The following is a 17,147-nucleotide window of genomic DNA, read 5'->3' as shown; positions in this document are numbered from 1 at the left end:
GCTCCAGAGGTTTCCAAACAGGTTTGTTATGATCAGATCAAACAAGCTTGGGATAGACAGCTGCTTCTTGGCCATATCAAAAGTAACAACACGCATGACACCATCACCTGTTTGAGAAGTTAACCAACTTACGAATGCCTGCAGTGGTCGTACAAAAGACAAAAAAGTAGAGCCAGCTGGTCCTCAGCACATCAGATTCAGAGGGGAAACACTTATTCAAACGCTCATAGCGAACAGTGAACTGACTTCTAAGTTCAGACGCTATATTCAGTGGAAGTGGGTTCCCTTCTCAGTTCTGCCCCACTTTTTAAACGGCCTCTAAAAATAATAACCTGGTGCCATAGTTCCTTTGGGATATATTGATAGAAATCCCTGTAAATGACACTTCATTATCTGACTTTGTTTTGGAAAACCAAGAAACATTCCTGCTAGTTCTGTTCCATCTCAGCGCATTTTCTGACATTATTATTGTCCAGATCAAGAATGATCTTTGATAAGAATGTAACCTGCACTACAGCTCTACGGGGGCAGCCGTGGCCTAGTGGTTAGGGAGGCGGACTTAAGATCAGAGGGTTTCAAGTTCAAGTCCCGCCATTACCTCTCCCTACACCTCTATTCATGGCTGAAGTGCCCTTGAGCAAGGCACCTAACCCCACATTGCTCCAGGGCCTGTAACCAATACCCTGTATCTAAATAGATGTAAGTCGCTTTGGATAAAAAGCGTCAGCTAAGTGTAATGTAATAATAAGCTCTCTGTAATCTTGATTTGGTCCCTTTTAATTGCAAATACAGGATGTTAACGTTTAAGTGATGGAACCCCTGAAATAGATTTGACTGAAGCTAACAAGGAAGTCAGTTGATGAACCGGAGCTGTAGACCCATAAAGTCAGAGATCCCGGAGGAGGTCAGGGCAGATGGATCATCCAACAAATGTCTCAACTTCAGAAAGATTTCCTTCAGTTTCAAATTATTTATCAGCCTTGTATCTGTAATCAGTGACTCTTCCAAACCATCGCCGGCCGAAGGTTATTGCCACCATGTCAGCAGTTCCTCTGACATTAAGAGTTCTTTTCCTTCTCTAAACAAAGCCAGGTAGTCTCTGTTCCTAAACCTAACCAAAATCACACCCAAACAAGGTCACTTTGAAAAAGGTTAGTTATTCAGTGGAAAATCAACAGTGATTTCTACAGCTCGTCTGTGTCTGTGTCGTCTGTGGGCGAGTTAACTCGTTATTATCGCGTTAACTTGTTAATTATTTAACGCCTACAAGTATTTTATCGCGCATTAACGCAGGTTTTAATATTGTAAAAGTCTGTAGTTTTCTGCTGTGGATCCACCAAACATGGAGAAGGGTACGGAACTTTTACTCGGCCATTTTCATTTTAAAGTTCTTCCAGACGGCGGAGTCGACAGAACCAAAGTCATCTGTAAACACTGCCAAGTTGAATTGTCTTCTCAGCGTAGTAGTTCCAGTCTAAAATATCACTTAAAGGCAAAACACACAACTGATAGCAGCAAGTCATTCAAGGAAACAGACAGTGGAGCGAGGCTTCTACATAAAAACTACAGAAAGATGCTGATGTTAAAAGTGTGTTTGCACAACAAATGTTATGGCACTTTCATTCATATGGCAGCACATTTAAAATAAAACTAAATGCTAAAAGCTATACACTACTTTTGGATTCATTTTTGGATTTTGCGTACAGATGCGATTAATCGAGATTAATCAGGGAAATCATGAGATTAATTAGATTAAATATTTTAATCGTTGCCCAGCCCTCGTCTTATCTTCTCCATCCGTTCAAATCTTTGGGTCGCATCAATAGGTCAAAACAAACGACGAATGTGTTGATTTAGGATGGAGTACTTAAAGTAACACACAGTATTTAATAGAACAATTCGTCTAAAATCAACTAGATACAGATTTGAATGAAAATCACCTTCATTAAAACACCAGAACAAGTGAACATTGGCTCGGATTGTTTTGCATCAGCAGATTTATTGTAGAAAATACAACAGTTGGCACTTTCCTCTGCTGGTAATGAACATTAATAAAACAAATATTCTGATATGTTTGTCAGAGAGGTTTTAGATAAACGTCAGTCATCTACGTTTTAATGCTACCATGAAAGTCAAGAGTTAAAACACAACAGTCGGAATGAGTTAACTAACAAGGTCAGAGTCAGCTACAGAAACATTTAAAAGCTTTACAGAGCGAACAGAAACAGTACATTACTAACAATTATTTTATCACTTTTTTTATTATATGTGATTTGTGCTGTTTTTTTCACAAAGATATGGTGCATAACATCTGCAAATCCAACACAAACTCTTTATTTTTAGTGATGAAATGATAAAAATCATCATAACAAAGTGCTAGAATTGCATTTGACACTTGCTAAAGTTTTTTTTTTTGCATAAGATGTAAACAGGCTTTAAAACCCTGATATTTCAAGATAAAAATGCATATGAAAGTGTTTGGAAGTTTGGCAAATAGAGAATGATTTGGCAATGAGAGCTACATCAGAAAGTGCAAGTTTCCGTGATATTTGTCATGTTTAATTTCACAGCATCAATCCTAAGAAATATAAAAATAGTAACCATAGCAACCACTGGTGGGTTAAACAATATGTTGCATATCTTTGGGGATGATCCATTAAAAATGCATGTGTACAAATGTATAAAAACCATTAGCATGTGAGTCGCTGCCTGATGTGAGGCACTCATGCACAAATACCATGGGAACATAGATCTGTAAAACCTAGATACACGTCTCGTGTTGTTAAGAAATTTTGTTACTTATGGCGCGAGTAGAAACAAAAAAATGAGTTAAATGACGTTTGTAACTGTGCTCGCTGAATGAGATCTACCCAACCAGCAGAAGCGGGCTTGTTATATTATGTATTATGTGTCTTGGGGTGCTAAGATTACCTTAGACTTCCTCATTTACCAAAGTTTAATTAGCCTGTTAATACGTTTTCAAGCAAACGTGTGGTACATAATTATACATACAGTATCTGTGGGAGCTAAACCACAAAGCTGTGGTTGTAACTTAATATAATTCTATATAGTAACAAATATTATGTCCAATTTTACACGTTACAGGCAATCAAATTTTTATGAAAATAAAGAATGAAGTGAGTTATCGTTGATTTTGGAGACCAAATGGAAGGCAGCAACGTACATCAGCGGCCAAAGAAGCATCTAGGTTTTATAGATCTATGCTGGATAAACAATGGAGGAAAGCTAATTCAATATGGCACAATTTGAGAGTATTATCTGAGCATGAACTTTTCACATCTTGCAGCGACAGCGTGAACCGTAGTAAATCTGATGATAATTGAACACACTAATTGGCACCAATCTGCTAGTATCTTCTGGTTTTGATATGTTTTTATGCTGTATAATGATAATTAGACAGTAGGTGTGTCCCATGCTACATGTTTCAAAGCAAAAATCCCAAATTCAAAAACTTTAAGTGGTTTAAGCATTAAAAATGCAGTGGTTTAAGTGATCATCAATTTTTATCTGATCATAGAAAGACGACTGTAGCACCTCACTTTTTCAACTTTACCAGTTTCCTGTTTTGATTTTTGTTATAACTTAATAAAAAATATGTGTAACTTATATTACGTCTGCATACAGTAGAAATCAATAAGAAGTCACGTTCAGATTTAGCTAGTTAATCCACCTTTGCTAATTGTTAGCATGAGTTAGCATTAACAAGCCCAGAGTTAGCCGAAGCATATATGTTTACAATTTCTGGAAGTTATCTTGGCAATAATTAGCCCCCAACGTTAAATTTTGGAGCATGTCAGTACACTAACATCAGTTAGTAGGTTACCATGCTCATAGTTAGCGTGTGAATAAGTTGTTTATCGAGTTAGCTTGCTTGGCTAAGCGGAGAATGAAGTAATTCTTAGATATTATCTGATATAAATACAAGTAAAATGTATTTATACTATACATTTTTTAAGCTATCACAACCTAATTTCAGAAGGGGTATTGGCCCTACCAAATACACAGTCTAACATGCTAGCATTAGCATGTTAGTACACTAACATCATTTAGTAGGTTACCATGCTCATAGTTAGTGTGTGAATAAGTTGTTTATCGAGTTAGCTTGTTTGGCTAAGCGGAGATTGAAGTAATTCTTTGAATATCATCTGATATAAATACAAGTAAAATGTATTTATTCTATTCATTTTAAAGCTATCACAACCTAAATTCAGATGTGGTATTGGCCCAACTAAATAAACAGTATAACATGCTAGCATTAGTATGTTAAAATGCTACATGAGGTGAAAATGTGAATTTTTCCACTCTGCAAATGTGACGTCTGATTGATCACCAGTGTATAAAAATCGAATCCCGTATTTTTCCTCCAGAAAGCGATCCACCCGAGGCATTTACCAGCCCTCCACCTCCACAACAAAGGGGTCTTTAACGGGGATCCTGCCGCTGTTGACAATCACGCACTCGGTGTAGGGCAGGTTTCTGTCGTTGGTGTCCTGTAGCTCAATGGTGTGAACCACAGACTGCAAACAGAGACACACAAGCAAGTTATACATGGATTCACTCTCAGGTTTCAAACAGGAAGTTAAATCAAGAGACAATACAGACAGGTTAAAGCTTCACTAACTCTTTTTTTAAGAGCAAATCCAAACTATTAGAGATAATAGCGGCAGAATAGCGATGATAGCGTCCCATTTTGGAGACACTCTGTGCACTTTTTATGTGCTTTTTGTCTTTAGTGTCATTTCGTATGTGTTTGAATTAGTTTTGTGAGCATTTACATGACTCCAAGATTCCTCACTGTAGAAGCCAAGGGAATGCCGTCTAGAGTAAGTATATAACTAGACAGGTTTTCCGCCCAGATCCAAAAATAACGACTTCAGTTTTAGGATGAATTCAGGATGAATCCTGAATTTTAGGATCAGAAAATTCTTTGTCATCCAGGTCTTTATGTCTTTAAGACATGCTTGTAGTCTCACAAACTGATTGGTTTTATCTGGTTTCATACAAAAATATAGCTGAGTATCATCAGCATAGCAATGGAAATTTATGTCATAAAATAGAATTGGTCCAAGCACAGAACCCTGAGGAACTCCATGACTTACTCTGGTGTGTGAGGAAGATTCATCGTACAAAAGAACTGGAATCTATCAGATAAATATGACTTAAAAAAGGCCTCGTGCACAGTTCCTTTAATCCTTAAACATGTTGAAGTCTCTGTAACAGAATGCTGTGATCGAGCGTATCAAATGCAGCACTGAGTATCTGTGTCTCTTCGGTATCACTTTGTGAAGCATTCTTGTCATTTTAAGTGTGTTTATGATGATTTTAACGTTTCTGTGGTGTCATTTTGTGAGTGCTTGCGGCTGATTTTGGTTGGTTTCATATTATGAAAGTTTTTTAGATTATTTTGTGTGTTTTTAAAGTACTGGCTGTCATTTTGTGTCTGTCTGAAGTTGTTTTGTGTTCCTACGGAGTTGATTAAGTCTCTCGTCGCGCTATTTTGAGTGTTTTCCGTCATTAGTGTTCTTTTTTCCAAACATTCAGCAACTTTTAGGAACATGTTTGAAGTTCCACCCACCATCCCATCCAGGACTTTGCCAAAGACGACGTGCTTCCCATCCAGCCACGGGGCTCTGGTAGCCAGGATGAAGAACTGAGACCCGTTGGTGTCTGGACCAGCGTTGGCCATACTCACCTGACACGTGCACACAGACACACACCATATTCACCATTTCACACATTATGTTATCACATGTTAAATTCACTTTGTAGTAACGCTTAACAGCTGTCCAGCTGAGGTGAGAAAAAACAGAAATCCGTCTTTGATCCAAACATATTTGGCTCATTATTCCTTATATGTCGTAATTACATGCGTTATGTTGGGTTAAGCCCTAAAAACAAGTGTGTGTTTGTGTGTGTGCTCACCCAGCCGGCTCCGAGGTGCTTCAGTTTGAAGTTTTCATCAGCAAAAGTTGTTCCATAGATGCTGTGACCTTGACCCAAAGTGAATATTTTGTCTTTCAGAGAGGAATCATCAAATCAAATCAAATTTATTTGTATAGCACATTTCATGTACAAAACAATTCAAAGTGCTTCACATAAAATAAAAGCATTGCAGCAGGGAGTGGAAGAAGCATTAAAAATACATTAAAGAATATAAAGAGAAACAAATAAAATAATTTAAATGAATTTAAAAACAAGCAACAGTCTAGATAAGTTAAAAGATATCGTGCAGATTTCATGCATAGACACATGAGAAAAGAAATGGTTTTAAACATAATCATAATCATTAATCATATTTGATATAATCTCTCAAAATCTCTAGGACGTTGGTAGATGGACAGATGGATGATGTGTGGGAACTAAAATATTGAGTTTAAAAGTATACAAGTTTCTGTACTGACGTCAGTGAGATAAAAATTGCCGTTTAAAACCAAACAAACGTGATCAACACCAGCAGTGTGGGGACTGAAGGTGAGCATGTTGTTGGGATTTACAAAAATTGGACGGATTTGGGAGAGTTCTGAGAAGTTTTTAGAAGTTTTTTTTTACTTAAAATTCAAACTGAACATCACCAGAGTTTCTAAGTTTGTCTCTTACCTCCAGTTCCGTCTCCAGCTGTAAAGTCTCCTCCCTGGATCATAAAATCCTTGATGACTCTGTGAAACTTCGTCCCTTTGTATCCGTAACCTTTCTGCAGAGACACACGTATTATAGTCATGAAATGTCAATGTTTCCGTAGAAATGTTTTAATGTAAAATAGACAAAAAGGAATAAGAAGAACCACAAAGCCCATTTAATTCCAAAACAGATGTAATTATTGTTATATGACACCAAACCAGCAGCAGCTTTAACTGGAGATATGAAAGTGAGAAACATCATGATTTATTCCAACTATCCTCATATAAATACTCCAGTACAAGACTTTTTTGTCCTCCAAATGTGTTAAAACTTTCCAGAAAGAAAAAACATTTCCTATGTCCTGCATAAAGGAAATGTTCTGCTGTCAGCTGCACTGAGGAGCATGCATCTTCCATCCAGCAGCAGCCTCAGAGGATATCAGAGCCCAGAGAATAAACTCTATCTGAGGCTAATGTTCCAGCAGAGTTAGCTAAAGACTGTGGATGTGCAGCAGCCACTTTTCATCCCACTGTTTTAACAACTTGGTCCAGTTCAACGCTGGACTGAAGAAACTGAGCCACAAAGAGGGATCAGCTCCAACTCTCAGAGCCTGAACTTCAGAGCAGGGAAATGGAAACATCTGAGAAATAACTCCTCATGGTTTATTTATTCATTTATTTTCTCCTTTAGCCGTAGCTAACGCTAACAGCTTAGCTAATGAAGATGGCGTACACAAACTTCTAAGGAGTTATTGCTGTTACTTTCTGAAAGATGAACATTATTGTTCCCACTCAGACAACCTGAGGCTGAATTTTGAATTTCCCCCATTGGATGAATAAAGTATTTTTCTATTTCTAGTACATAGGTGTATGTACATAGGTGGGTAGTACATAGGTGGGTAGTATATAGAGTAAAAGGAGTATTTACACAGGTATGTCACAGTGGGGGTGTGTGGAGTGCAGGTACCAATACTACACATCAGGTAACTGTAGACATTTACAGTGTAAATGTATAGAAAATAAAGAAAATACAAATATATACATGCAATGCTTATATAAGTATAAAGTTGTAATAAGATGTTAAAGTAACACTAGAGAGTTTGGCTAATTTGTTGCTCTTTGACTTGATGGTCAGGAGTCAGTTTCTTTGACAACAAGAAGTTTGAGGCGCTGCCATGTTGCCTTCATGCGTATTTGTATAAATCATCATCCTACCTCCCCGGTTGCCAGAGCGACAAAGTTGTTCACAGTGAGGGGCACGACTTCTCCAAACAGGCCAATGACGATGCGCCCCACCTCGTGACCCGCCACCGTGATGTCAAAAAACACCTGGACACACACACACACACGGAAATATGTGAAAGCCGAAGTAATGTGTGGAGTAAGAATTACAAGTTAAAGATTAGACAAAAAGCAAAGCAAAGCAACAGGAAATAAAAGTTTAAAGTACCAAAAACAATCCAAATAAATTGATTTATAAAGAAAGGACAAGGTCACATGACCAATCTATAAAAATGGGTTTTCAGAAGAGATTTAAAAGAAGTCACTGATTTCTGCTGTGAGGTTTCTGATTATTGAGTCAGAGTCCAGACCCATAGGAGCTTTAAAAGTGATCAGTAAAGTCTTGAAATCAATTCCAGAGCACACAGAGAGACGGGGTGAAGTGATTCTGTCTGTTAGAACCAGTAAGAAGCCCAGCTGCTTTCTACCAGACAAAAATCTGAGTTATTTCAGGACGTGTGTTCAGATTGTTTAGTCAAAGAACAGAACTCCACTTTCCCTCACGCAGACCTAAATAAAAGTACACCATCCAACCTTTAATTCTGACTGTAACTCCCTCTGCTTTTAAGCTGAAGTGCTGTCATGAATTCACCATCAGTGTCATATCAACCTGGTAAGAGATCCGTTTCCTCCAACTCTGCTCTGCTTGTTTTTCTTTAGAAATAACACACTTACATGTAAAAGAATTTGGCCCTGCTTCCATAAATAAACAGAAACGGAGCTGGTGTCTGCCTCTCTCTGTGGTATTTAGTAAAACCACAGCTGGGGCTCGTGCTGCCTGGGGGTCTGCAGCAGCTATTATGATGCAGATCTTTATTAACATCTGTAATTCACTCATGCTAACACGCTCTCGTCTCAGTTTAACGTGATTTCAGGGTAAAAATCAGCTTGTTTCTGTGCTGTTATGCGCATATTTACAGTCTGTGCACGTGGAGGTCAGAGTTGATTTGTGTTTATTCATGTGGACAGCCTGCAGGGAAAGCACAATAAGAGTAATCTCAATAGACACGCGTACAGATGGCATGCGTGCGCGCGTGTTTGTGTGGATGGGGCTGTCCCACATGTTCTGGAAGAATCTGCAAATACGCAGAGCGAGCCTGCCTCCAATGGCGCGAGACACATACCCTGATAACATGCGCGTGTTCCCATGCTTATAGCCCACGCTCACGCGAAAATGCCGCTGCTGCTGCACGCGGTTTAATGCAAATAAATGCGGCAAATATCATCACCCACCTTCTCGGTGACTTTCGGTCCTCTCCGTGACGCTGCGCCGGACATTGACTGCAGCCAGGCGGCGGAGAGGAGGAGGAAAGCGGGGAGGATCGTCCGGAGCTCCATCTTTCCCAACCGGGGAGAGCGACGACAGAAGCCTGCTGGAAGTAACGGCGAGGCTGGGAAGGGTCGCAGGGAGCCACAGCTGGGAGGTGGGCCGGGAGAAGGTGCTCCAAACCCGGCTACATCACAAGACCACTCCCCCCTGTGGGCCGAGTCCGGATCAGAGACCGCCCACTGGGGGGAGAGGAAGGGGCAGATTACCGAGGAGAAAACAAGGAAGAAGAGAGCAGGATGTTAAAGAAGAGGAGAGAGGAAACGAGCTGTAATTATAGGAAGTAAAATCCTCAACAAGAAGGAAAAAATAAAGCTTTATTATATATTCATTAACTTATACAGTAGAACATATGACACGTGCATGGTTCATAAATAAACTGCTGATACTCTTTATGTTAAAGGATCTTCTTTTTACACCAAGTCTTCTAAAGCTTTTCAAACTTGGCAGGTTGGCTGCTGATGCTCTCTGTGTGCTGTCCTCACAAAACGACCCTATTATTTCTTTGTTAAAGGGATAGTTCGCCTCTTTTGACATGAAGCTGTATGACATCCCATACTAGTAATATCATTTCTGAACATCTTCTTACCCCCTGCTGCGTCCTGTGAGCCGAGTTCCAGCCTCGGTTTGGTGTTGATGAAGGTAGTCCAGCTATTTGGCTGGGGTTTAAAAAAAAAAGCGTTTTGCTTCTCAAAACAATATGCGTTCAAAAGAGTAATACATTTGCATCACAAAATGGTTCTCCAGGAAAAAGTCAGACCTCACAATCGCTTGGCGCTATTTTCTCTCCCTTCGTATCACTGCGTGCTGCCGCCTGCCGCACCTGTTACGGTGTTTGCTGCTCGGTCTGCACAGCAGGCAGTGATACGAAGGGAGAGAAAATAGCGCCAAGCGATTGTGAGGTCTGACTTTTTCCTGGAGAACGATTTTGTGATGCATATGTATTACTCTTTTGAACGCATATTGTTTTGAGAAGCAAAACGCTTTATTTTTTAAACCCCAGCCAACTAGCCGGACTACCTTCGTCAACACCAAAACGAGGCTGGAACTCTGCTCACAGGACGCAGCAGGGGGTAAGAAAATGTTCATAAATGATGTTGCTAATATGGGATGTCATACAGCTTCATGTCAAAAGAGGCGAACTATCCCTTTAAAAGGAACTCTATACTTGCTACTAATTCATGTTTATGCTCGATGGTGAGATGGCCCGACGTTTCTTATTGTTGTAATAATCCCACAACCAACCAATCACGTGCTTTCCACAAAGCAAAGGAAACACCCCAGAGATAATGTCAACAGATTACTCATGTGCGTATGAATCCGGCCTTAGAACTGGCTTTAATTATAACAACAGTGGATTGGAAATACGGATGAAACCGATACCGATACCATGTGCGAGTACTCGTACTCAGTATTCATTAAAGTGTTCCGATGCTACAGAACCGATACCAGTGTGACAGGAGCTTCATTTTCCTGCAGTGTGTTTGTGCACTAAGAGTAGTTTTATTATGACTAAAATGCACAAAATGCAGCTGTATTTGGGTTGATTATGCCTAAAGAAAATAAAATGTGTTGAATTGCAAGAACTGTAATGGCCTCGATTAGTACTCATTAGTACTCGGTATCAACAAGTACTGAAAGGTAAGTACTTGTACTTGTACAAGGTTTAAAAAATGTGGTATCGGTGCATCCCGAGTTGGAAAGATGGCTGTCTGTAGTCCATCTGTCATCCGTTTCAGTTATTTTTCTTGACCTGCTCTGATGCAATAACAAATGTTCCAGTGATGATTCTCACTGATACTCCTCCTCTGACCCACATCAGAACTATTTTAAACTTTTTTATAGTACAAACAGTGACGCGGCTCCTCGTGGAGGGTTTCAACGATTGATTAAAGTCATAGCTGTCTTTTCTTTTTAAATCTGAGGTCTGTTTTTTTACTTTTTGCACAAGCTGTTTAACTAATCAAGCTAAGACGAAACACTCGAATGATAAATTAACTACTTATTAAAGAATGGATGCGATAAACTACATAAAGAGCCATGTAGAAAGAGGGTCGAGCCACTTCTGAGAGCAGTTCGTCGTCCCATTTTCAACAAGTTCTGTAAAAAATGTAGAATGTAAACACAGCACTCAAAGCAGGAAAAATGACCCTGCAGAGTTTTAATTTTTGCTCCTGATTGACAAACAAATGCATTTTCCCCGCATGCAGGGATCAATAATCGTCTGCAGCGGCTTGTTTTTACCAGTAAACAGAAGAATAATGAAGTCCAAACAGCCGAGTATTAAAGCTCCGACACTCTTTAGTATATTAAAAACACCTCAGCTCAGCTCGGCTTCAGCTTCAGGAAATAAAGCTGAAAAAGAGAATATAAGTCCCTGCTGAATACACGTCTATAGAGATGAATTATAATAGTCAGCCTGCCGTGACCTTAACGCACACACACACACACACACACACACACGCGGTTATCGGCCTCCTGTCAAAGCAGCCCGTCCATTCGTCTTTTCCTGCCGCCATCCACCGAATTAATTAAGCAGAAATGTAAACATTTTAATTGAATGTCAAAGCAGGACCTTAACAACATGCTCCTATGTAAATGAATGTGACACCGCTTTAAACCTGTGTATTTATATAAACCAAGGTTACAGGGCCCTGTTCATGTATTTATGTGTGTGTGTGTGTGTGTGTGTGTGTGTGTGTGTGTGTGTGCTGCAGAGTGTAAATGAACTGCAAATGTTTTAATTGAATTACCGTCACTTGTGTACTAACTAACCCTCATGGATTTAAACCAATAAGGCTTCAATTAACCCGCAGTGGAAATGAACCCTTTAAACCTCCATAAACTTCCACTTAACGGCCCCTTCGGTGATTTATGACCACATGGATTATAAGCAAGCGAGATTTTGACCTATAAATTCAGTATTTCTGCGTGTTTATTCGCTGATCATAATTGAAATGATCGGTCTGATTTACAAGCGTCAACGCTCAGCTACACTGGCTGCGTGGAACGCAGTGGGGCGTTCACATGAGGCGCCCAACGACTTACAGAATGGCACAAATACAATTAGCTGCTATTGTTTTTGACACAATCAAAGTTTATTGGCCAAAAGTTACACATTGAGTTTATAATTGGTTGTTTTTGTTATAATTCAGCTGTGGAAAAGTCTTTTTGGGGCAGTTTGCATCACAGTCACATGACCATTTATGGCGTGTTGAAGTGACAGGAACTGGAAATGTGTGTTAAAGGATACCAACATTTTCTTCTTATTCCTCCTCAATATTACAATCATTCACAGTTTGAATCCTGTGACCCAAAAACACTCACATACCAAGAAGTTCCAGCACTAAACATGTTCTCATGGCAATGTGTAAAATATGGCCATTTTCGCACGTCATTCTATACATGTTTTAGGCTTTTTTCCATTTTTTACATGGTCCAAAAACATGTCAAATGATTCAAAAACGTGTCAAATGATCAGGGTTAGGACAAAAGTACAGGATAGGATGTAATTTCCTCCAAAAATGTGGTAAAATGACACACAAAAGTACAAAAAAAGTCAATGTAATATCAGTCCGAATGCCTCGGAGACCAGGCTGCACTGCAGGTTTTGGTCCGAGAGACAATTCTAAATCGGTTCTGTCTAAGAACTGGAGATCCACGGCAGAACACTTTAATTGTCTCTTCTAAAGCATCTTTGAGTTTTGTAGAAGAAAGTCAGAGTTTTGTTTTTTGTTCCTTTTTTACTTTGTTTGTACGCATGTATCAAGACAGTCAAAAAGACTTTTAAAAAAAACACATAAAACATACATTTTTCTTCATTGAAAAAACAGAAAAAGGAACATTGAAGTATTGCTGCAAACCCAAACAACTTGAACTTGCAATTAAAAACAATTAAAAAGAAAAGTAAGTACAAAAACAAAGTATTGTTGACCAATACGGCCGTAACCGGCCACTTTACACACCAGAGCACAACAGTCGTTTCAGGCAGGGATGAGTTATAACAACATAACAACCTGATTTTCTCCAATTTAAGAAAATAAAGAATGTCTGTAATCCAGCAGGTGTGACAGCGAGACGCTGTTGATTTCCACTTCGACACAATCGGTCTTGTAGCTAACAGGACGGCGAAAGCTAGGACGTCTTTTTTAGGTTTGGTGAGGGAAGACAATGGAGGGGCCAACCTAAAAAAATAAATGACTAAATGTCAAACCAATAGCATCACTGTGATGGGCAGAATCAGAAGGTGGGAGGTCTGCAGGAGACAGCTGACACCTATCCCATCACATATCATTCATATCATAAACACCACGTAACGCTGGATAACAGGCGTTTAGGATTTATGTATTTGTTTTAAAATCTCCAGTCCAGGCTTCCTCCCAAAGTGACATCATAGAGTTTGAGGGATCTGGAGGACCGCAGAGGTTTTTATGATACAAACAGACTGTTTAGAGCTGGATTTATCAATTCCAGCTGATGTTAACAAACAAACACGGCTTAAAATTCAGCTGCGAGGGTTTTCTTTCTGTTGTGGGATCCAAGATGCTGCCGTGCAGTGATGTCATCAGTGATGTCATTACACGCAAATGAGGTGGATAGATAGACATAGAAATAGAAAATAGAAATAGAAATAGAAATAGAAAAATACTTTATTCATTCCCCAATGGGGGAAATTAGTCAAGTAGCTCAAAAAATTATTAATATTTAAAATGATTGTATATTAACAACAACAATAATAATACTGATTCTAATAAAAAATACTACTACTAACTAATAATAATAATAATAATAATAATAATAATAAATGAATAATTTAATAAATAAAAAGTAAAATAAATAAAATAAAATAAATAAATAAATAAATAAATAAAATAATATAGTAAAATAAAATGAAAATAAATAAAATAAAAAAAATAATTAAAAAAATCAATCAATCAATTTGAGAAGAACTCAGCAGTCACTGTTAAAAAGCCTTATGGCTTTGATGTCCTACCTTCACACTCAGTTTCTGTGAGGTGGATTATACCACACAGTCCAGTTCAACACACGACTCTGACGATGATGTTATGACCAAAAGAAGCAGCAGCACCAGCTGCATTTCAGAATAAAACTGCCAGTATAAAGTATTTTTTTATCAGTATGGTGGGTGGAAGTTATCGTGTTTGATTTTCTCTCATATGGTAATAATGTGGTATAACTTATTGAGTGATTTATGTTTGTATAAAGAGTCTAAAGTCACAGATATTTCTTTAAGACTTTGGGAAACTGTGATAAAAAGGTCAGAATATATCTTTATTTTATTTTTCCACATTAAAATTAATGCAACTGTTAATTGAGGATCGTTTTTTTCTTGTTATTTTAGTTGGCTTTCAGGTTTGTATCATATATATCTTTAATAAAATATCACATTGGTCCTGTTAATCTGTTGACTTTAAAGCCCAAAGTTATATTTCCTGCCTGCTGGTGTTGAATGTGAAGCTCCTGGTGGTGGAAACAGCAGCTCTGCAGTCCTCTCACATGCAGGAATTCACAGCTTTGCTAAATAAACTCTTGTTAATATTGTGTTGTTGTTTTTTTTCTTTTCCTGCAGCCGTCTAAATAATTAGCTTTTGTTGTAGAAAATGATGAATTTGGGCAGTTAATTTATTGATCGGCCTGCGCCTTTCGATGTGCTTTGCTTCAGAGAGCCATTAATCAATGGATGAAAACACCTAATTCGACTCCTGCTCTGCTTTTCTTTCTTTTCTTTTTTCTTCTCTGTTTTATGTGCAGAACAGAAGATCCCCTGTGACGATATGGAGAAAATGATGATGATGAATTAGAAGAATAACAATTTAGAACAAAAATGACCGCGCATACCTGATTTCCATTTATCCCTTTAAAAAAGATCATTTAAAAGCTCACAGACTGCAGCTTTAGATCTTGGACTTGGACATGAATTAGTTGAAGCTGCAATGACACAATCATTAACTTCATTTCATTAGTTTCTCTGTCATGTTGTCAACACAGTAGAATATAATTAAAACGTGTTTATTAATGGAGTTCAGTTGAGTTGTCTCATTTTATTTAGATTGTATTTGTCAAAATAAAAATGTTTTGCAGATGTGAAGCAGTTTGAAGTGTCAGTGAGAATAACTTTACTCTTTAAGATCAGTAAAAATGTTTCAGCAGCTGAAATGAATAGATATCTGAAGTTATTTCTAGGGCTGGGCAACGATTAAAATATTTAATCTAATTAATCACATGATTTCCCTGATTAATCACGATTAATCGCATTTGTACGCAAAATCCAAAAATGAATTCTAAAGTAGTGAACAGCTTTTAGCATTTAGTTTTATTTTAAATGTGCTGCCATATGAATGAAAGTGCCATAACATTTGTTGTGCAAACACACTTTTAACATCAGCATCTTTCTGTAGTTTTTATGTAGAAGCCTCGCTCCACTGTCTGTTTCCTTGAATGACTTGCTGCTATCAGTTGTGTGTTTTGCCTTTAAGTGATATTTTAGACTGGAACTACTACGCTGAGAAGACAATTCAACTTGGCAGTGTTTACAGATGACTTTGGTTCTGTCGACTCCGCCGTCTGGAAGAACTTTAAAATGAAAATGGCCGAGTAAAAGTTCCGTACCCTTCTCCATGTTTGGTGGATCCGCCGATTACTTTCTTTTCCGGTTCCGCAGCAGACAGCAACAGACTTTTACAAAATAAAAGCCTGAGAGCAACATACTTTTACAAAATAAAAGCCTGAGAGCAACAAACTTTTACAAAATAAAAGCCTTTGAGCCTCTCTGAACTTTCCTATCCATTAAAGGCACAAAAGCCCAAAATGTTTTTGTTTTGTTTTTTTAATTTAATAAATAAATAAAAAATGCATTAATGCGCGATAAAGTATTAATCAGCGTTAAATAATTAATGAGTTAATGTGACAATAACGAGTAACTCGCCCAGCCCTAGTTATTTCCTAATAATCCTGTAATGTAACTTACTGTAAATCTTCCATCCGTCTGAAGGATGCTCGATTAGGGCCAGAATACCTTGAGAGAGAGAGTATGAGAGTCATTATTTTCTAATTCTGACCGAATAATCACCTTTTACATTCTTATCAAGTCAGCAAACATGAACCGCGATCGGGACTCAGATAGTTTTCAGTTGTTTGTGCTCCCAGAACGTACGTTTTGAGAGGAAAAATTGGAACAAAGATGGAACAAAAGCAGCAAAAAATGGATTTTTCCAACACATCCTCCAATCAAAGCATCAAAATAGGTTGTTTGTTTATTTCTTTAAATATTTTTTTGTCTTTGTGGCTGCTGGTCCAACCAAACAAGACATTTAATTAATTCTTCCTCAACAAAACAGAGGAAAAATAACATGAAAAACTAAAAAAAAAAGAAAACACTTAAAGATTCAAGTGCGATAATTGAATCTTTTATCTGCTGTTAAAGTAGATAAAACAGGTAGCATGACCAAGTTCTTGGGAGCTTCTGTTATTTGGACATAGTTCAGTTTATGTGTTTAATTGTATTGTCACATACAGAAATTACTATAATTCTATGGAAAATGTTTGATACCGATACCATTTTCAACACCACAAAGGGAAAAATGACAAACAAAGAGGCATAAAAATGATTATATCGGCATTAAAGGTGAAATATTACAGAAAGATCCCTTCTTCCTGTTCCTGGGAGCATATATTAGGGTGTCCGAAGTAACCAGCAAGTGTATAACTCGTTTATCAGATCTGGAGTTTAGAGGAGAACCAGACTGTTTTCAGGTCTGTTTTGACCTTGAGGTCCTGCCTGGTTGGACCGACCTCAGGTGCCAGAATACAACCGTGGATGGAGGCGACTGTACGCGGTGAAACTGAAAAACCAGCCGCAGATGTAGAAGATGAAGTCTAAG

The 17,147-nt window shown here is 38.2% G+C and overlaps 1 protein-coding gene across 1 annotated transcript; it reads right to left on the bottom strand.

Moving 5' to 3' along the window:
* Positions 1 to 1,974: 1,974 nt before the first annotated feature.
* ppic (peptidylprolyl isomerase C) lies at positions 1,975 to 9,408 on the bottom strand. Its single transcript, XM_075467200.1, has 6 exons — positions 9,153 to 9,408; positions 7,854 to 7,967; positions 6,619 to 6,712; positions 5,944 to 6,011; positions 5,597 to 5,713; positions 1,975 to 4,538 (listed from the first exon to the last, which is right to left on the bottom strand). Exons 1-6 carry the CDS (start codon positions 9,255 to 9,257, stop codon positions 4,410 to 4,412), a joined length of 627 nt encoding a protein of 208 aa, XP_075323315.1. The 5' UTR covers positions 9,258 to 9,408; the 3' UTR covers positions 1,975 to 4,409.
* Between the last annotated feature and the right edge of the window lie 7,739 nt (positions 9,409 to 17,147).

The sequence above is a fragment of the Odontesthes bonariensis genome, chromosome 6, assembly GCF_027942865.1.
Source record: "Odontesthes bonariensis isolate fOdoBon6 chromosome 6, fOdoBon6.hap1, whole genome shotgun sequence".
In the NCBI taxonomy this organism is placed as follows: domain Eukaryota; kingdom Metazoa; phylum Chordata; class Actinopteri; order Atheriniformes; family Atherinopsidae; genus Odontesthes; species Odontesthes bonariensis.
The sequence above is the reverse complement of the archived record's forward strand: the minus strand, read 5'-3'. Positions and strand labels throughout refer to the sequence as shown.

Bases quoted from the DNA above. Each gene is read 5' to 3' on its own strand.
- ppic (XM_075467200.1), bottom strand. From the start codon at position 9,257: ATGGAGCTCCGGACGATCCTCCCCGCTTTCCTCCTCCTCTCCGCCGCC. The intron at 6,713-7,853 runs GTAGGATGATGA...GTGTCTCTGCAG, and splicing joins TCGCTCTGGCAACCGGGGAG to AAAGGTTACGGATACAAAGG. The intron at 5,714-5,943 runs GTGAGCACACAC...TGCACGTGTCAG, and splicing joins AGCACCTCGGAGCCGGCTGG to GTGAGTATGGCCAACGCTGG.